General features: G+C 43.8%; 1 protein-coding gene across 4 annotated transcripts; it reads right to left on the bottom strand.

Moving 5' to 3' along the window:
• Positions 1 to 4,312: 4,312 nt before the first annotated feature.
• LOC140196263 (S-phase kinase-associated protein 1-like) lies at positions 4,313 to 19,630 on the bottom strand. Of its 4 annotated transcripts, none has more exons than XM_072255162.1 (6): positions 19,502 to 19,630; positions 17,639 to 17,738; positions 16,471 to 16,544; positions 15,679 to 15,822; positions 8,122 to 8,262; positions 4,313 to 6,410 (listed from the first exon to the last, which is right to left on the bottom strand). In XM_072255162.1, the coding sequence occupies exons 1-6, from the start codon at positions 19,625 to 19,627 to the stop codon at positions 6,375 to 6,377; spliced, it is 621 nt and encodes a 206-aa protein (XP_072111263.1). In that variant the 5' UTR covers positions 19,628 to 19,630; the 3' UTR covers positions 4,313 to 6,374. The 4 variants fall into 4 exon arrangements, with proteins under 4 accessions (XP_072111263.1, XP_072111265.1, XP_072111266.1 ...); XM_072255164.1 differs by lacking the exon at positions 19,502 to 19,630 and adding an exon at positions 19,175 to 19,274; XM_072255165.1 differs by lacking the exon at positions 19,502 to 19,630 and adding an exon at positions 19,163 to 19,254.
• Positions 19,631 to 19,788: the final 158 nt, after the last annotated feature.

The following is a 19,788-nucleotide window of genomic DNA, read 5'->3' as shown; positions in this document are numbered from 1 at the left end:
CTCTCGTGTTACCATGCTTCTCCACAACAAGTTTGAAGACAGCAGCAGTGTGGCAGTGGACATCAGATTAGATGGCAACCTCTTTGACATCAGGAGGCTCCATGCAACCACCAAACTCTGTAGAGAGCGGGTCCTGGAGCTGCAGTATGCAGATGACTGTGCTCTTGTGGCCCATACTCTGAAGGATCTTCAGACTGCCCTTGCTGTGGCAGTGAGAGCCTACAGCAGGATGGGGCTGACTGGCAATACCACCAGTACAGAAGTGGTTTGCCAGTGGAGTACCAGTGTTCCACCCACTCTACCTCCCTTCACTGTTGGTGATGAAAAGCTGTCAGTAGTGCCATCTTTCAGTTATCTGGGGAGCATTCTCTCTGAGGATAGCGGCATTGACGACGACATCCAGTCGCATTAAACAGGCGTCAGCTGCCTTTGGGAGACTTCGGCGTAGAGTCTTTCAGAACAGGAGCCTTCGTCCCTCCACAAAGGTCGCCGTGTACCAAGCGGTCTGTGTCACCACCCTCCTTTATAGCTGTGAAGCTTGGGTAACCTACAGCCGTCACATCAAGTCCTTGGAGCACTTCCACATGCCTCCAGCGCATCCTGGGAATTACCTGGCATAAGGAGGTGCCTCACACTGAAATACTAGTAAAGACCAACTGCAGGAGTATTGAGGCCATGATCACCCAGCGCCAGCTGCAGTGGCTGGGGCACGTGATAAGGATGCCCCCATGTCGGCTACCCCGCAGAGTGTTATACGGCCAGCTACATCATGGTCGACGCTCAGCTGGAGGGCTGAAGTAGCACTATAAGGATCAGATGAAGAATGCTTTCGGGAAGTACAAGATCAGACCAGAGGACCTGGAGGATGTTGCTGCTGACTGTGCCACTTGGCGACAGCTGTGTAGGGACGGGGTTCGTATTCTGGAGATGGAAGGAACAACCAGACGACAGCAGAAGAGAGCCAGGAGAAATACAGCCATGGTTGCCACCACTACTACATATACATGTCCCATCTGCAATGGAACTTGTGGGTCCAGGAAAGGACTGTATAGTCATCAAAGATTTCACCATTAAAGGAATGGATGTTGTTATCGGATTTTGATGGACAACCGAAAAGAGTGAGCTTGAGACTCCTGTACCTTCTTGGTGATGGCAGAGAGCATGCTCTGGGTGATGCCACACCCCACAATGATGGAACACACATCAAAGTTGCTGGTGAACGCAGCAGGCCAGGCAGCATCTCTAGGAAGAGGTGCAGTCGACGTTTTAGGCCGAGACCCTTCGTCAGGACTAACTGAAGGAAGAGTGAGTAAGAGATTTGAAAGATGGAGGGGGAGTGGGAGATCCAAAATGATAGGAGAAGACAGGAGGGGGAAGAATGGAGCCAAGAGCTGGGCAGGTGATTGGCAAAAGGGATACGAGAGGATCATGGGACAGGAGGTCCGGGAAGAAAGACAACGAAGGGGGGGGGGATAAAGTCGGTGAGTCCTAACCTTATTATTAAACCCGCCGATAAGGGGGGGGGGGGTGCTGTTGTAGTCTGGCGTACTGACCTCTACCTTGCCGAGGCACAGTGACAACTCGCGGATACCTCCTCTTATTTACCCCTCGATCGTGACCCCACTAAGGAGCACCAGGCCATTGTCTCCCACACCATCACCGACTTTATCCGCTCAGGGGATCTCCCATCCACTGCTACCAACCTTATAGTTCCCAAACCTCGCACTTCCTGTTTCTACCTCCTACCCAAGATCCACAAACCTGCCTGTCCTGGCAGACCTATTGTCTCAGCTTGCTCCTGCCCCACCGAACTCGTTTCTGCATACCTCGACACGGTTTTATCCCCCCTTGTTCAATTCCTTCCTACCTATGTTCGTGACACTTCTCACGCTCTTAAACTTTTCGATGATTTTAAGTTCCCTGGCCCCCACCGCTTCATTTTCACCATGGATGTCCAGTCCCTATATACTTTCATCCCCCATCAGGAAGGTCTCAAAGCTCTACGCTTCTTTTGGATTCCAGACCTAATCAGTTCCCCTCTACCACCACTCTGCTCCGTCTAGCGGAATTAGTCCTTACTCTTAATAATTTCTCCTTTGGCTCCTCCCACTTCCTCCAAACTAAAGGGGTAGCTATGGGCACCCGTATGGGCCCTAGCTATGCCTGCCTTTTTGTTGGCTTTTTGGAACAATCTATGTTAAGTGCCTATTCTGGTATCTGTCCCCCACTTTTCCTTCGCTACATTGACGACTGCATTGGCGCTGCTTCCTTCACGCATGCAGAGTTCGTTGACTTTATTAACTTTGCCTCCAACTTTCACCCTGCCCTCAAGTTTACCTGGTCCATTTCCGGCATCTCCCTCCCCTTTCTAGATCTTTCTGTCTCTGTCTCTGGAGACAGCTTATCCACTGATGTCTACTGTAAGCCTACTGACTCTCACAGCTATCTGGACTATTCCTCTTCTCACCCGGTCTCTTGCAAAAACGCCATCCCCTTCTCGCAATTCCTCCGTCTCCGCCGCATCTGCTCTCAGGATGAGGCTTTTCATTCTAGGACGAGGGAGATGTCCTCCTTTTTTAAAGAAAGGGGCTTCCCTTCCTCCACTATCAACTCTGCTCTTAAAGGCATCTCCCCCATTTCACGTACATCTGCTCTCACTCCATCCTCCCGCCACCCCACTAGGAATAGGGTTCCCCTGGTCCTCACCTACCACCCCACCAGCCTCCGGGTCCAACATATTATTCTCCGTAACTTGCGCCACCTCCAACGGGATCCCACCACTAAGCACATCTTTCCCTCCCCCCCTCTGCTTTCCGCAGGGATCGCTCCCTACGCAACTCCCTTGTCCATTTGTCCCCCCATCCCTCCCCACTGATCTCCCTCCTGGCACTTATCCGTGTAAGCGGAACAAGTGCTACACATGCCCTTACACTTCCTCCCTTACCACCAGTCAGGGCCCCAAACAGTCCTTCCAGGTGAGGCAACACTTCACCTGTGAGTCGGCTGGGGTGATATACTGTGTCCGGTGCTCCCGATGTGGCCTTCTATATATTGGCGAGACCCGACGCAGACTGGGAGACCGATTTGCTGAACACCTACGCTCTGTCCGCCAGAGAAAGCAGGATCTCCCAGTGGCCACGCATTTTAATTCCACATCCCATTCCCATTCTGACATGTCTATCCACAGCCTCCTCTACTGTAAAGATGAAGCCACACTCAGGTTGGAGGAACAACACCTTATATTCCCTCTGGGTAGCCTCCAACCTGATGGCATGAACATCGACTTCTCTAACTTCCGCTAATGCCCCACCTCCCCCTCGTACCCCATCTGTTACTTATTTTTATACACACATTCTTTCTCTCACTCTCCTTTTTCTCCCTCTGTCCCTCTGAATATACCTCTTGCCCATCCTCTGGGTTCTCCCCCCCACTTGTCTTTCTTCCCGGACCTCCTGTCCCATGATCCTCTCGTATCCCTTTTGCCTATCACCTGTCCAGCTCTTGGCTCCATCCCTCCCCCTCCTGTCTTCTCCTATCATTTTGGATCTCCCCCTCCCCCTTTCAAATCTCTTACTAGCTCTTCCTTCAGTTAGTCCTGACAAAGGGTCTCGGCCTGAAACGTCGACTGTACCTCTTCCTAGAGATGCTGCCTGGCCTGCTGCGTTCACTAGCAACTTTGATGTGTGTTGCTTGAATTTCCAGCATCTACAGAATTCCTGTTGTCCACAATGATGGATGCTGCCTTCCTACAACAGCACTCCAAATAGATGTACTCAATGGTGGGGAGGGCTTTCCCATTATGGACTGGGCTTTTTTGTACCATTTGTAAGATTGTCCATTCAAGGGCATTGATGTTTCCATACCAGGCTGAGATGCAGCCAGTCAGTATACTTTCCACCACATATCTATTGAGGCTTGTCAGCTTTTAGATTCATGCTGAATCTTCATAAACTTCAAAGTAGAGGCACTGCCATACTTTCTTCATAATTGCATTTGCGTGTTGGGCCCAGAGCAGATCCTCTGAAGTGAGGACACTGAAGTTGCTGACCCTCTCCACCCCTGATCCCCGATGAGGACTCGCTCATGGACCTCCAATTTCAAGTGCCTTTTGCACTACCTTAACCACAGAAGTGTTTTCCTGCTTTTATAACATTGTACCATTACTCTGCATTAACTATCAGAAAGGTTTTGCACCTGTTTTCTTAGTAGTGTATTCTTTAGCCCCAATTTCAGGGATTATTTCCATGGAAATAATGAGGTAATCAATGTATGCAAGGCATGTTACACAAAAATCTCAACCAGTCAATGCATCTAGTATTGTGGAATTAACTTTAATGAAAAGGTGCAAGAATCTTAAGCATTCATACGGTCAATATTTACACAATGGTGGCCACCAGCAATAGCATTGCTTCAACACAAGACAGCTAGAAAATTAGCCACTAATTTGTCAATTCAAGTTGATAACACAAACCAAACTCTGCTTCAAGCAAGAGATACTTAATAAAGACCCACATTGCATTTAGGCCTACAACTGCTAAAAGTTAAAGATAAATTGATGATTATCAAATCTGAAAACTGAAAGAACACCCTTAAATAATGACCAAGAAAGTGATTGCATTTGAAGGAGTCTTCCAATCTAGCACTTCAATTATTTTAAGTTTGCAATGTAAAATCTGTATATCAGACACATCACCTCAAAGGGACCCCAACTCCACACCATTACCTTTTTAAAAATCTTATGTTTCTGAAGGCTTCAAGTTCAGTTGATATGATATTTATTCTTCATTGGTCACATGCTGATTCTGAATTGCATTCTGAATTGTAATTCTTCCATTCTTTGCAATAAAAGAATTGAACAATGCTAGTTTGGCATTCTTTAGTTAGGCAGAACTGTGCAAAATTTTAGGCATATATAGCTACGGTTCCCAAGACTTTTGCACAGTATTGCAGAATTTTATGAATTGCTCTATACTGCTACCGCAAACCCTATTCTGATATGGGTCTCTATTGTGGTCTGAGAGTGGAAAGAGGGCAGGGAGAGGGGAATCATGGCTGGGAAAAGGGGAAGGGTGAGTGGAGGGAGCAGGAAGCAGCAGAGAGGCATTCTGCAATGATCAATAAACTAATTGTTTGGAATCAAATGACCTCGTCTGTATCTCAGGGCTGGGTAGGTCTGCATTCACACCACCCTTCACCCCTGGCACTCCTCTGCTACATCCCTCCTGTGGCACTCCACATTTGCTATTCCCAACATCCTTTGGTCCCATCAGATTTACAAATTTGATCTCTGCTCCATGTTGACAAATACAGTACTGTGCAAGTCTTAGGCACTCTATCTATATACATGTGCTCAATATTTATATACAGCACGTGCAAAAGTAATGTGAACATTCTTCAAGATATTACTGTATCAACAGATGAACCTGGATTGATTACATCAATAAATCTAGTATGACCATTGTCTTTGTTTGCTGTGACACCTCCCCCTGAAAAAATATTCTGGAAATTCATAGCTGTTACTCCCATAATCACAAAAGCGTTTTCCTGGGAGAAAAGAGCAATACCAGAGTCATTTGGGCAACAAGACATTTTAAGCACTCCTCTCCTTTCAAACATAAACTACATTATTTCATGAGGTTTCTTCTTGAAAACAAAAGAAACAAAGCAAATTTACTCCATAGCACAAGAAGAACAAGCCAGTTCAACACTAATATTCAGAAATTCAAACAGTGAAGCAGTAAAATTTCCCTAATTTCTGGAGTTTTGTTGGCCAAAAATGCTCACAGATCACAGTAAGAACTTTACATCCCATTAATTCTTTCAACACTGATTTTTAAACCAGTTCTACCACACCTCTCCATTTCTCTGCCAACTGTGGGTTATGTATAAGTGTGGAAAAGAATGGAACCTAAATCATCTTTGATACAAATGGAATACATCAAGAGTTCACTGGTGTGACATGAATCCTGAGGACGCACTTCATGCACTGTGATAAACACGGGCAAAAGTTCATAACCAGCAACCATAAATTGATTCAAAAATCATTTGGGTATTTTTTGTAAAAGGTAGCCGTGAAAAAAGTCATTGAAAGAGTAAATTTTAAATACAAATTAACATAGTAATTGCTGTCATGCTGCCAGTTTTATACAACTTACATTCCACTGATCAATGAGGTCAGAGCGGAGTAATAAATAGTCACTGTGCTACTCGCTAATAGGTTGCATGGAGCACACTGCAAGCTCAAATTATTACTAGTTACAAATATTACGCAAGGTTATCTCATCACTATATTTAAAGGAATCACCGGCTGCTAATGATATAATACATGGTGCAAGCAAAGCTTTTTCACTGAGTTGCACGATTCCTACTACGGCTCACTTCTCTTCACACCACTGGTTCTCCTTCCGTACCTGAAAAAGAGAAGTACAATTAGGACATCCTTCATCCTTCCATCACTTTTGAAGAACATGTACATAGAGAGAAATGTGTCATTTACATTACCACAGTCCAAGGATGAGCCGAGGGCAGCTAATGTCATCAGGCTTCTGGTACCAAAATAACATACCCACAACTTATTAATGTGGTCACACAGAGAACATACAAACTCCTTACAGACAGGAGCAGGAATTGAAACCCGGCCATTGGCACTGTAAAATGTTATGCTAACCATGCCACCTTCCAAGGCCGTCTCCCATACTTTTCTCCATACCATGGTACAGAAGCTCCAACACACAGGATCACAACAGGCTGCAGAGGCTTACAAGCTCAGTCAGTTCCTTCATAGGCACAACCCTCCCCACCATCAATGATAGCAAGAGGCAGGCTCTGATGAAACATTGACTTGTTTGTTGCTTTCTATGGGATGCTGACCTGCTGAGTTTCTCCAGCATTATGTGGGATACTCTGCATTTCCAGCACCTGCAGAATCTTGTGTTTACAAAAAGAGGCAGTGCCTCGAAAAGACAGCATCCATCATCAAGGACTCTTATCACCCAGGACATTCGCTCTTGTTAGGGAGGAGCTAGAGTAGAACAAAGACTCATTCAATACTTTAGAAATAGCTTCTAACCCTTTACATTCAGATTTCTGAATGGTCCATGTCTGTTTTTTTTATATTATTTTTGGAATTTATTAGTAATTATGTACAGCTGATATAAAAAATTCACATACTATTAAATGATAATCTGATTCTGATTTGCTTCATCTGTTTATTACAATTTTGGATATTAGCGAGCATTTTTAAAGACAAGTGTACATACAGTAGTAACTTAGTAGAAACTCAAAGGTCTACAAAATGGCAAATATTAATTGCTAGTTAATTGAAATAAATGCAGTGCAGCCATAAGATGAACACCTCCCTCTACACAATGTCAAAAATACCTACAAATAAAAGTTGCCCCAGAATATCTAAATAAGTTGTAGGAGCAAGTTACACCAAGTCTCATATGCTTTCTAACACTCCAGCACAGAGAAAACCACCCCATCAGCAGCTTGAAATAAGTTAATCAATCAGCTTTGCTCCATGGACTCCACTCTACCAGCAGAACTGGGACACTTGAGTTACGAGGAGATACAGGATAGGCTGGGGCCGTTGCCCCTGGATCACAAAGCTGAGGGGCAACCTTGGAGGAATACAAAGTTATGAGGGGCATATGTAGCATGAATAATTATTCTTCCCCACACCACCACCCCAACAGATAGGGAAGTCTATAACTGAAGGCACAGGTTTAAGGAAGTGAGGAGCCCAGAGGGTAGTAGGTAACAAGCTGCCAGAGGAAGTGGTAAAGGGAGTACAACTATAATATTTAAATAGTTACTTTGATATGAGCTAAACATGAGGAGATGGGACTAGCTCAGGGAGGCAACTTGGTAGTTAGGGAAGTATCGAGTCATCAGCATGTTTCTGTGCTGTCTAACTCACAACTTTATGTTGCTTTGGACTTGTCCAGCCTGGGTTCAAACCACAGCCAGGAGTTGCTCAGTATAGCCGCATAGCCCCTAGTATGCGTCTCAGACAATGCTTAGAGAGGAAGAGAAAGGGATACTTCCTTCAAGCCACCCTAAACCAGCCACGACAAAAAAATAATTCAAGAACAATCCTTCAAGCTGAACTGACAATACCTGTGCTTCTTCTTCCTCGGTAAAATCATTCTTGATATTGAAAGTTTTGCGAATTTCTTCAGGTGTTTTTCCTTTTATCATGTTGGCCACAGTTTTGCAAGTTACATCTAGTAGTCCCTTGATATCAAGGTAGTTTGCTGCCTATTGAAACAAAAAATGTTGTTTAAAACAAGTTTTTCCACAGTGGAACAAAAAAAATTCTAGCCATGCACTTCATGAAGGGTCATTCCCCAGATTTGCAGGGCACAGCAGTGATTGTTTCACTGGACTAAATTCAGAAAAGACGACAAACTGTTGAATTCACATATTTAATTCCTAAAAAAAAATACCCAACTCCTAAAAAAGTGAAGCAGACTGCAGCTGCAAGCAAAATCCAGGCAGCATGCAGGTATAGACAAGAAGGTCTAACATCCAAATTTTGAGGTTTAATGTCATTAGCAAGGCCACGTCCCTGACCATTAACGTCTAGGTGGTCACGATTCATTAGAAACTCAATGGCACTTAAAGAAGAGCTGAGACAAATAGCATACAGTTGCAAGAAAAAGTTTGAGACCCTTTGCAATTAACTGGTTTTCTGCATTACTCATAAAACGTGGTCTGATCTTCATCTAAGATACAATAATAGACAAACACAACCTGCCTAAACCAATAACACACCAACAATTACACTTCTTGTCAATACTGAGTACACATTTAAACAGAGTCTAGGTTCAAAAAGTACGTGAGCCTCTAGGGGAATGCCTTCTCAAAAGCTATTTCAAGTCAGTCCTCCAATCAATGAGATAAGTGTGGAGGCGTGGGTTGTAGAGGTGTCCTGCCCTATAAAAAAAAAAGACAGTCAGGTTACTGAGAGCCTGCTCTTCTCAAGAAAGATCTACTTGTGCCTCTATCAAAACAACTTTCAGAGGACCTTAGAAGAATTGTAGAGATGCATGAAGCTGAAAAGACTACAAAAGCATTTCTAAAACCCTAAAGTGTTCATCAATCCACAGTCCGAGAAATTATCTACAAATGGAGAGAACTCAGTACTGTTGCTACTCTCCCTAGGAGTGGGCATCCTGCAAAGATAAATGCCAACATGCAATGCTGAAGGAGGTGAAAAAGAACCCAAGGATAACAGCAAAAGACCTGCAGAAATCTCTAGAACTTCAACTCTCTTCATGTGTCCAATACAAGAAAAACACTGAACAAGAATGGTGTTCCTGGAAGGACACCAGAGAGGAAACCATTACTCTCCAAAAAAAAATAAACAAACAACATTGCTGCGCATCTCAAGTTTGCAAAAGACCATCACACCTCCACAACACTTCTGGGACGATGTTCTGTGGATAAATGAGACAAAATTCCAACTTTCTGGCAGAAATGCACACTGCTATGTTTGGAGATAAAAGGGCACTGCACACCAACACCAAAACTTCAACCCAACTGTGAAACATGGTGGAAGGAGCATCATGGTTTAGGGTGCTTTGTGCCTCAGGGCCTGGACAGCTAGCAATCGTTGAGGGAACAATTAATTCAAAATTGTATCAAGACATTTTACAGGAGAATGTCAGGGTAACGGTCCATCACCTAAAGCTTGTTAGAAGTTGGATGACACAACAAGACAATGATCTGAAAGACAAGAGTAAATCAACAAAAGAATCATTTAAAAAGAAAATTCATGTTTAGGAATGGCAAACTCAATGTTCAGACCTTAACCCAATTGAGATGCTGTGGCATGACCTGAAGAGGGCTGTTCGTGCAAGGTATCCCAGAAATATTGATGAACTGAAACTGTTTTGTATGGAGGAATTGTCTAAAATTCCTCCTCACTACTGTGCAAGTCTGATCAGCAGCTACAGGAAACGTTTGGTGGAGGTTCTACCAGTTATTAAATACAAGGGTTAACACTCTTTCTCCCGCCTGGATTGTGAATGATTAAACAATATGTTCAACAGAGACATGAAAGTACAATTGTTTGTGTGTTATTAGTTTAGACAGAATAGTGCTGGTCTATTATTGTGACTGAGATGAAGATCAGACTACATTTTATGAGGGATTGTCTACTGAGTCTTTGTGGGTAGAAGTTAGAAACAGGAAGGGGTCAATAACTCTACCGGGTGTGTTTTTTTTTTAGAAAATAGATCACCCAATAGTATCAGGGACATCGAGGAGCAGATAGGGAGACAGATTCTGGAATGGTGCAGTAATAACAGGGTTGTCGTGATGGGGGATTTTAATTTCCCCAATATTGTTTGGCATCTCCCAAGAGCAAGGGATTTAGATGGGATGGAGGTTTCCTGACACGGTATGTAGATAAGCCTACAAAAGGAGAGGCTGTCCTTGACATGGTATTGGGAAATGAACCTGGTCAGGTATCAGGTCTCTCAGTGGGAGAGCATTTTGGAGATAATGATCACAATTCCCTCTCCTTTACTACAGTGTTGGAGAGGGATAGGAGCAGACAAGTTAGGAAAGTATTTAATTGGAGTAAGGGGAAGTATGAAGCATCAGGTAGAAACTTGGAAGCACAAATTGGGAACAGATGTTCTCAGGGAAATGTACACCAGAAATGCAGCAAATTTTCAGGGGATATTTACGTGGCATTCTGCACAGGTACGTTCCAATGAGGCAGGGAAAGGATGGTAGGGTACAGGGACCATGGCGTACAAAGGCTGTTGAAAATCTAGTCAAGAAACGCTTACGAAAGGTTCGAAAAAACTAGGTAATGATAGAGATCTAGAAAATTTTAAGGCTAGCAGGAAGGAGCTTAAGAATGAAATTAGGAGAGCCAGAAGGGGCCATGAGAAGGCCTTGGTGAGCAGATTAAGGAAAACCCCAAGGCATTCTACAAGTATGGGAAGAGCAAGAGGATAAGATGTGAGAGAATAGGATCAATCAAGTGTGACAGTGGAGAACCGTATGGAATGGGAGATGGTAGCGGAGGTACTTAATGAATACTTTGCTTCAGTATTCACTACAGGAAAGGACCTTGGCGAGTGTAGGGATGACCTACAGTGAACTGTAAAACTTGAGCATATAGACATCAAGAAAGAGAATGTCTGGAGCCTTTGTAAAGCATCAAGTTGGATAAGTCACCGGGATGGGACGAGATGTACCCCAGGCTACTGTGGGAAAAGAGGGAGGAGGTCGCTGAGCCTCTGGCAATGATCTTTGCATCATCAATGGGGATGGCGAGGTTCCGGAGGATTGGAAGGTTGCAGATGTTGTTCCCTTATTCAAGAAAGGGAGTAGAGATAGCCCAGGAAATTATAGACCAGTGAGTCTTACTTCAGTGGTTGGTAAGCTGATAGAGAAGATCCTGAGAGGCAGGATTTATGAACATTTGGAGAGGCATAATATGATTAGGAATAGTCAGAATGGTTTTGTCAAAGGCAGGTCGTGCCTTAAAAGGCTGATTTAAATTTTTGAGGATGTGACTAAACACATTGATGAAGGTAGAGCAGTAGATGTAGTGTATATGGATTTCAGCAAGGCATTTGATAAGGTACCCCATGCAAGGTTTATTGAGAAAGTAAGGCGGCATGGGATCCAAGGGGATATTGCTTTGTGGATCCAGAACTGGCTTGCCCACAGAAGGCAAAGAGTGATTGTAGACTGGTCATATTCTACATGGCCGGTGACCAGTGGTATGCCTCAGGGATCTGTTCTGGGATCCCTACTCTTTGTGATTTTTATAAATGACCTGGATGAAGAACTGGAGGGATGGGTTAGTAAATTTGCTGATGACACAAAGGTTGGAGGTGTTATGGATAGTGTGGAGGGCTGTCAGAGGTTACAGCGGGAGATCAATAGGGTGCAAAACTCGGCTAAGAAGTGGCAGATGGAGTTCCACCCAGATAAGTGTGAGGTGGTTCATTTTGGTAGGTCAAATATGATGGCAAAATATAGTATTAATGGTAAGACTCTTGGCAGTGTGGAGGGTCAGAGGGACCTTGGGGTCCGAGTCCAGAGGACACTCAGAGCTGCTGCGCAGGTTGACTGTGTGGTTAAGATGGCATACGGTGTATTGGCCTTCATCAACCGTGGGATTGAGTTCAAGAGCCAAGAGGTAATGTTGCAACTATATAGGACCCTGGTCAGACCCCACTTGGAGCACTGTGCTCAGTTCTGGTCGCCTCACTACAGGAAGTATGTGGAAACTATAGAAAGGGTGCAGAGGAGATTTACAAGGATGTTGTCTGGATTGGCGAGCATGCCTCATGAGAATAGGTTGAATGAACTTGGCCTTTTCTCCTTGAGGTGACCTGATAGAGGTGTGTAAGATGATGAGAGGCACTGATCATGTGGATAGTCAGCGGCTTTTTCCCAGGGCTGAAACGACTAACACGAGAGGACACAGTTTTAAGGTGCTTGGAAGTAGGTACAGAGAAGTCAGGGGTAAGTTTAAAAAAAAAGCAGAGAGCAGTGAATGCGTGGAATGGGCTGCCAGCGATGGTGGTGGAGGCTGATACAATAGGGTCTTTTAAGAGACTCCTGGATAGGTACGTGGAGCTTAGAAAAATAGAGGGCTATGTGTAACCCTAGGTAACTTCTAAAGCAAGTACATGTTTGGCACAGCTTTGTGGGCCGAAGGGCCTGTATTGTGCTGCAGGCTTTCTATGTTTCTAAAACTAGGTAATTGTAAAGGGTGCACAAACTCTTTCTTGCAACTGTACCTCCTGACACCAATGCCTTTCCATCACCTACAAGGAATAACTGACAGAATGGTCAATATTTGCGTGGATGAAGTGCAGCTCTAAAATACTCAAGTAGCACGAAAACAATGTCTGGTAGACTGATCCGACAACCACCACAAACATTTCAGGCACTGGTGCAAGGGATAGTGTCCCAAATCTACAACTTAGCAAGCTAGAACAAGGGTTTCAGGTATGACCACACCACATGCAAGTTGCCCAAGTCTCATCAAACCACTTTGGAAATTTCAATTCCTTCATCGGTGGATGAAAATCCTGCAACTCCCTCCCATACATTGTGGGAGTACCCTCATCTGAAAGACTATGGGGTACAACACAGCAGTTCACTACTACGCTCTGAAGGAGAATAAGGACTAGAAATAATGCTGGCCAAGAATGGAAAATAAAACCAACAGATCTCTCCTTAAAATCTAATTAACGACCTTTGGAATCTGCCATTTTTATCTGGTTGGGTCCAGACGCAACTCTTAGCTGTCCTCCGAAATGGTACCAGGCAGAGGCAACCAAAGCAACTGTCACATCCTACGGAGGACTAATATACCAGCTTAGATTAATAATAGGAGCAAGTGGCTGCTTTACAAATCTGATGTACGTGATGTCTCCAACCAGTTATATGACAGTAGCCATTTATTCCACAAATAATATCCAACTTCCTATAAAATCTGGTTCAGTGCTCCTGCCCTGTTTGAGTGCATATTTGGCCTTCTTCAGTTCCTCAATGGCGAATGGGCTATCATTGATGTCGACCAGATGGGACACCACCAGATGTCCTGAAGAACTGTGACCTGGACGACATCTTACTGGACATACGTAATACGGCACTGATGAAAGGCGACAAACCAGAACAGTGGTCACTCTCAAACATTATCCCAGTCCCCAGGTCTGGATCCCTCACGAAGACAGGTAACTACCGCGGTATCAGCTTGCCCTGCATCTTAGCAAAGTTATACAATCAGATGATCTTGAACAGGATTCGCACTGCCATTGACCCTAAGCTAAGATTCAATCAGAATGGTTTTCGGCAGAAGCGCACAACAGTAATGCAAATACTTGCTCTTCATAGAATCATCAAGGAAGTCAAGAAGAACAACCTACCAGCCGTGCGTGCTTACATCGATTTTTGCAAAGCTTTTGACTCCATTCACCGAGGTAAAATGCTGCTCCTGAAAGCTTACGGAGTGCCAGACTGTCTACTGAGAGCAAGAGTCCAGCTACACCAAAACCATGGCGAAAGTTGTATCAGCAGACAGAGAAACAGCAGTGTTCGAGCTCCTAGCTGGTGTGCTGCAAGGAGACACTCTGGCACCCTACACCTTTATAATCGTCGTTGATTACGCTCTATGTCAAGCTACCAAAGATCATGACAAGCTTAGTTTTACCATAAAACCAGGATGAACCAAAAGGGTCAGACCAGTTATGCTCACAGATCTCGATTTTGCAGATGACATAGTCCTCCTCTCCGACCAGATGGAGGAAGCACAGCAGCTACTGACTAAAGTGGAAATTGGGTGCAGTAAAGTTGGACTTCACCTAAACACTAAAAAGACAGAGTCATGACGTTTAACTGCGACAAGGTACTCTCAAGACCGTAAAGAATGATACCATTAAGAAAGTCTTTGACTTCAAGTACCTCGGATTACTAACGATTAGTTCAGAGAAGGACGTAAAGATACGGAAGGCGCTGGAGTGGAGGGCTATGAATGACATGAAGGAAATCTGAATGTCAAACCTGACCAGAAGGCTTAAAAAGAGGATCTTCATAGCAGTCATAGAGTCCATTCTCATGTACGGATGCGAGACATGGACACTCACCAAGACTATGCGGAAGTCTCTAGATGGTTGCTATACACGAATGCTCTGGATGGCTCCTGATGTGAGTTGGCAACAGCACATGACCAACGTCGAGCTCTATGACGACCTACTGATGCTCACCACTAAAATCGAGGCGAGAAGACTGCAACTAGCAGGGCACTGTCTACGCCACCCTAAGCTACCTGCCAGCCTAGTCATATGGGAGCCCAAGCATGGGAGGATGAACCCAGGGCGCCCTCCCAAGACTATGGTCAACACGCTCCTAGAAGACAGAGGCGCGGCTAATGTAGATGAACTGAGCACACTGATGAGGGAGAGGGAGAAGTAGAGAGTCCATCATTGTGCCCGATGCCGGCTCCCGTGCCTGAGTCGACATAGTAATAGTAGTAGTTCCTATAAAACAACACTTCTAAACATTATTTCCAACCTACTCAGTATTTGATCACATTCAATGTGAAAAATCAAATTGCTCAAATACACATCTAACAAAACTGTTCTATCAGCAGGCAACTACAGAAAATACAAATCGCCACATTTACAAACGATCAGCTATGACAGGACAAGGAAAACTACCCCAGTTTTAAGAGCAATTTAAATAGAAAAGAGTTGATTACAACACTACTCAAAAGCCATTTGACCCATTTGGTTTGCGGTCAAAACTTCAGTGAACTAGCCACACATAGGCTGTGACCAAAAGAAATAGGACTGTGATGAAATAATGTTCAAGGGCAATTCTAGAGACTTGCAAACAATTTAATACCACCCAAAAACAAAGACTAGCACCACACCCACCATTCACTTCCTTTGGTATGACTGCATGAAATGCAAGACGCTATGTACTATCTTGCCATTAATAACATCCTGCTGCAATGATGGCCATAGGTGCATGGAAACAGCACCATGTCCAAATTACTTAGAGGCCTACATATAAAGCATCATATCAAACACCAAGAGCAAAACCATTGGACATTCAGTTATCACACATTACACTCACACAGCAAAGTTTCCAGCAGTTGTTTAAAACCACAAAGATGTAATATATACTAACCAGAATTAATTCAAAGAGAGTACCCTGGTCAACTTTCAGAAACTCTTGATCCCACACAGGTATGTCATCAGTTCTCTTCTCTTTGTTTTCATCATCTTCTGGTGGTGGAGGATCATCCCGGTGATGTGTACACCACTGGATCACCTGGGTGTATAAACAACTAGTCATTTGCATGTTTATCAGGGCACGTAACCCACAGGTCAACACTGCGGAACATAGCCCACAGAACAGAGTAGCCAACAAGATAACTGTTTATTCAAGAGCCCTAGAAAATAAGGACAATTTTTAAAACCTGTTTTAACCATTCAAAATTCACTACAAAAAAAACCCAAGATTTACAAAGATTTACAAGATTTGCATTTTTTCAGCAATTTTCACCATCTTAGAAAGTCATTATAGTTAATTACTTTTTAAAATTTAGTCACTTTTCTAATGAAGGAAACCTATTGCACACAGCTAGGTACCGGATACACTGATTTAATAGACATCACTGATGTAGGTGCCATTTAAAGTAGGTAAAAGAAATAACAACTCCTTTGGGGGAGAAGTGCCCCGGGCTTTCTGTTTACCTGTTGCGCATCTCCAACAGTGCAGCAAGCTCACAAAATTAGTCTGAAGAAACAGCCTAAATTGGGCATTAAAATCTCTGGAGTGGGGTTTGAATGCACAATCGAGCTGAGACTGACACAAACCTATTTGATTTTGAGTGGTTTGATGAAGTAAAGCAGGAACTCTACAACAGAGTCATTGCCCCCATGACAGATAACCACTGAGTATATTTTGGCATCTTACCTTTTTCAGAATTGCAGCATTCACATTTGGTAGAGGAACTGGATCATCATCACCTTCATCATCCATTCCCAGATCTGGGATTTGGAGTAAAGCAAACATTAAACTCACTATAGTAATATAGTTCTAACCAGGCAGAATTTCATAATGAAAGAAAAAAATCATTATCACCAGAATGAAGAGATTTGTGATTCAGGCAACAGGTCTTTCACTAGAATGGCTCTGATGCTATTAGACCTACTGTCTAATATCAGCATCCACTCCTATGCCTTTCCAGATTTTTACAACTTGTGAATTGTCCACATTAAAATAATCTTTCTTCAGGTTAGATTTTCTATCAATTCTCTCAAGAGTTCAAAAAAAGTTACAGTTTTATGATAGCAACCACTCCCTACTATTTAAAAAAAAACAAAGACGCCTATTACAGTCAAGTTGCTGCCAGCTGATTTACTGCAGAGTCACGATAGCATCACTGGATCACTGCCACGTCTATCAATAGTATCCCGCATTGGCATTGCAGCCAGTTTATCCCCTGCTGCATTCACCATTGTTTCAGAGCAGCAGCAAGTACATTCTGTCAACTGTGCAGAAAATTTAACATTGGGCAACACAAATAGTGCAAACAGAAATGAATTCAACCAGTGAAACCTGTGCTTTTACATATAAATGTTTAAAATCAGAATTATTATTAAAACACTGGTTGTTTGCAGATTAAACCAGAAAATAAACTAAATTCAACACTTTCTGGTACTCTGTTTATGAACAAAGTCCAGGAAAACTAGTTACTATAGATCTGACGAGGGGGGCATGTGTGGGAAAAGCACCCAAAGAGGGAGAGTGGATTGACTTCAGACAAAAAACTAGGCTGTGTGAGATTTGCTGACTCATATGCATCTTAAAGTCATTGTGACGGTCTCTAGAAGAATCTGTTATTCCAAAGTTCAATCGCAGCCCTGAATGTTTCCATTAATGAAAGGACAAACATTGATTCAAATCCCAGATTAAAATGAGAAAAAAGGTGAATTTTGCAATCACCTCTCAATATGTACTGCATGAAAGGAGCAATGTTTAAACAGCCAAGACTTCAACCAAATTTTGCCATGACAATACATTAACTGTCTGCAGAGGATTTTAAGATACCAGTTATCTCAGAGCCCTTGTTTAGACATACCTTCCAACATAGTCTTTATAGTGATGGATTGTTTTGCTATTTCTACATCAACCTCGAATATCTCTCCATCTGAACTCTGCAGCTTAATGGCTGGCATTCTCTAAAGGAAAGAGAAGGAAAGTAGTAACAACTGAAACTTTACATCATGATCTCAGATTGCCCACACAAAGTTCCAAGCACTATATTCTTATCACCCTGGCAGCAGACATATTATCCATTACCATTCATCTTTCTATTCAGAGATTTGCTATCCCAAGCTTCAATTAGCATTTCACTTCAAACCCCTGATCAACCAAATGTCAAGACTTCAGATCATTAAGCCATAGCTTCAGGATCCAATCTCACTGGTTCTCAGGCACTTATTTTTATCTCTACACCACTCCCAGATGTAATCTTACATCTTCAAATGACCTGATAGGATTTACATGGATGTTTACAAAGGAGGCAAAGAGTAAATAAAAAGCATCCAGACAGAGATGAAGAAATGCACACCTTTACACCTGCAACAAATGGATCATCCATAACATCAGCTTCAAATTCCTGGGTGGCAACATTTATGAAGGGCTATCCTGGGCCCAATACTGTATACTGATGTAATTAGAAAGAAAGCACCTCAGCAGGTATAGTTCTTCCGAGTTAGGGGATTGGTATGTCACCAAGGACTCCAGCAAATTTCTACAGATGACAGGGAGAGCATTTTGACTGATTGCATCACCATCTAATATGGAGGGGCGACTGCACAGCATCAGAAAAGCTGAAAGGATTGTAAACTCAGTCAGCTCCCTTATAGGCACCAGCCCCCCCACTATGAAGGACATCTTCAATATTCACCATTCAGGACATGCCCTCTTCTCACTGCTACCATCAATACAAAGGTACTTGAGCCCGAAGAGACACACACACGTTTTAGGAACAGCTTCTTCCCCTCCCCCTTCAGATTTTTGAACGGAATATAAACGCTACCTCACTTTTTGCCCTATTTACGTTATATTTTTATTGTAGCTTAAAGTAATTTTCATGTACTGCCGCCACAAAGCAACAAATTTCATGACGTTAGTGATGATAAACCTGATTCTGAACCTACATTACATTTTCAAATAAAATGCTTTCTCCGAATCCTCATCAGTTAAGCTCTCAATGAGCTACGCTTGGAGACAAAAAATAACTACCCAAAGTAAACTACAGATCAAAAAGAATGTAGCTCCCATCCAACCCCACCACATAACGAAAACAAGTAGGTAAAGGGGGGTGGGCGTGCAGATGCCGTTGGGTGAATTTCGTATGCAGCTCCCAACCACTGACAGAGCCAGAAGCTACAACAACAGGCATCAGGGAGCGACAGCTTTAACGACTGGAAAGCAGCCCCCGCGGACGGGTGAGGCAGAGAGTGCATGATGGCGGTCCGAGGGTAGGTAAACATCGCCAGCCCACTCGCTGCCGTGGCTACGGGGATGGTGGGGGAAGGAAACCCTTTCCTCCACGGACTGAGTAACAAGCGAGCATGCACCTGCCGCGGGAAGTTACCGGTATCCTCACCGTCCGGAGCCACCACGCACAACCCCGCCACTAATCTCTCCGACCGCCACTCCGCGCCGCGCCGAGCTATTTATAGACGCACCCGCCGCCGTGACGTCACAACCCTCGGACGCCAGCTAGGCCTCCGCTACGATGCCTGTTTGTCAAAAAATGTTTGATTTAAAACCAGGCCGCGCGAATTCCTTATCTCAGGCTTTTCGATGCAACTATAACCTAACGTTTTCAGAGAACAGACCCAGGGTGGAGGGAATCGGGGGGAAAATGTTTGTCTACCACACCGCAGGTGCGCACATCGATCCTATTTATAAATCTTCAGACAGTTGTTACCGATGGATGAAGGGCTGGTGTGAAGCTTTCCTCAGAAAAGGTTATAGCCGCGGGCAGATTTCCAGCACCTCCGTAGGCGGTACAGTTTTGCCGACAAGGGAGAAGGAAGATGCGACAATATCGCATCACGTGCCCGATCGCCTTGACTTTAGGGAATTGTAGTTTTATCTGAGATGATGTACCTACAACACCCATGATTCATCTCACCCCCTCCCCCAGCCGCTGGTGAAGGACTCAGTTACCCTGGTTTGGGGCTCTGCAGTCTTGGAAAGTAATCATCCAACTGG

The sequence above is a fragment of the Mobula birostris genome, chromosome 4 (assembly GCF_030028105.1).
Source record: "Mobula birostris isolate sMobBir1 chromosome 4, sMobBir1.hap1, whole genome shotgun sequence".
Taxonomy (NCBI): Eukaryota; Metazoa; Chordata; class Chondrichthyes; order Myliobatiformes; family Myliobatidae; genus Mobula; species Mobula birostris.
The sequence above is the reverse complement of the archived record's forward strand: the minus strand, read 5'-3'. Positions and strand labels throughout refer to the sequence as shown.

Bases quoted from the DNA above. Each gene is read 5' to 3' on its own strand.
- LOC140196263 (XM_072255162.1), bottom strand. From the start codon at position 19,627: ATGCGATATTGTCGCATCTTCCTTCTCCCTTGTCGGCAAAACTGTACC. The intron at 17,739-19,501 runs GTAACAACTGTC...TCTTTCCTTTAG, and splicing joins CACCAGCCCTTCATCCATCG to AGAATGCCAGCCATTAAGCT. The intron at 16,545-17,638 runs GTATGTCTAAAC...TCCAAATCCCAG, and splicing joins TATAAAGACTATGTTGGAAG to ATCTGGGAATGGATGATGAA.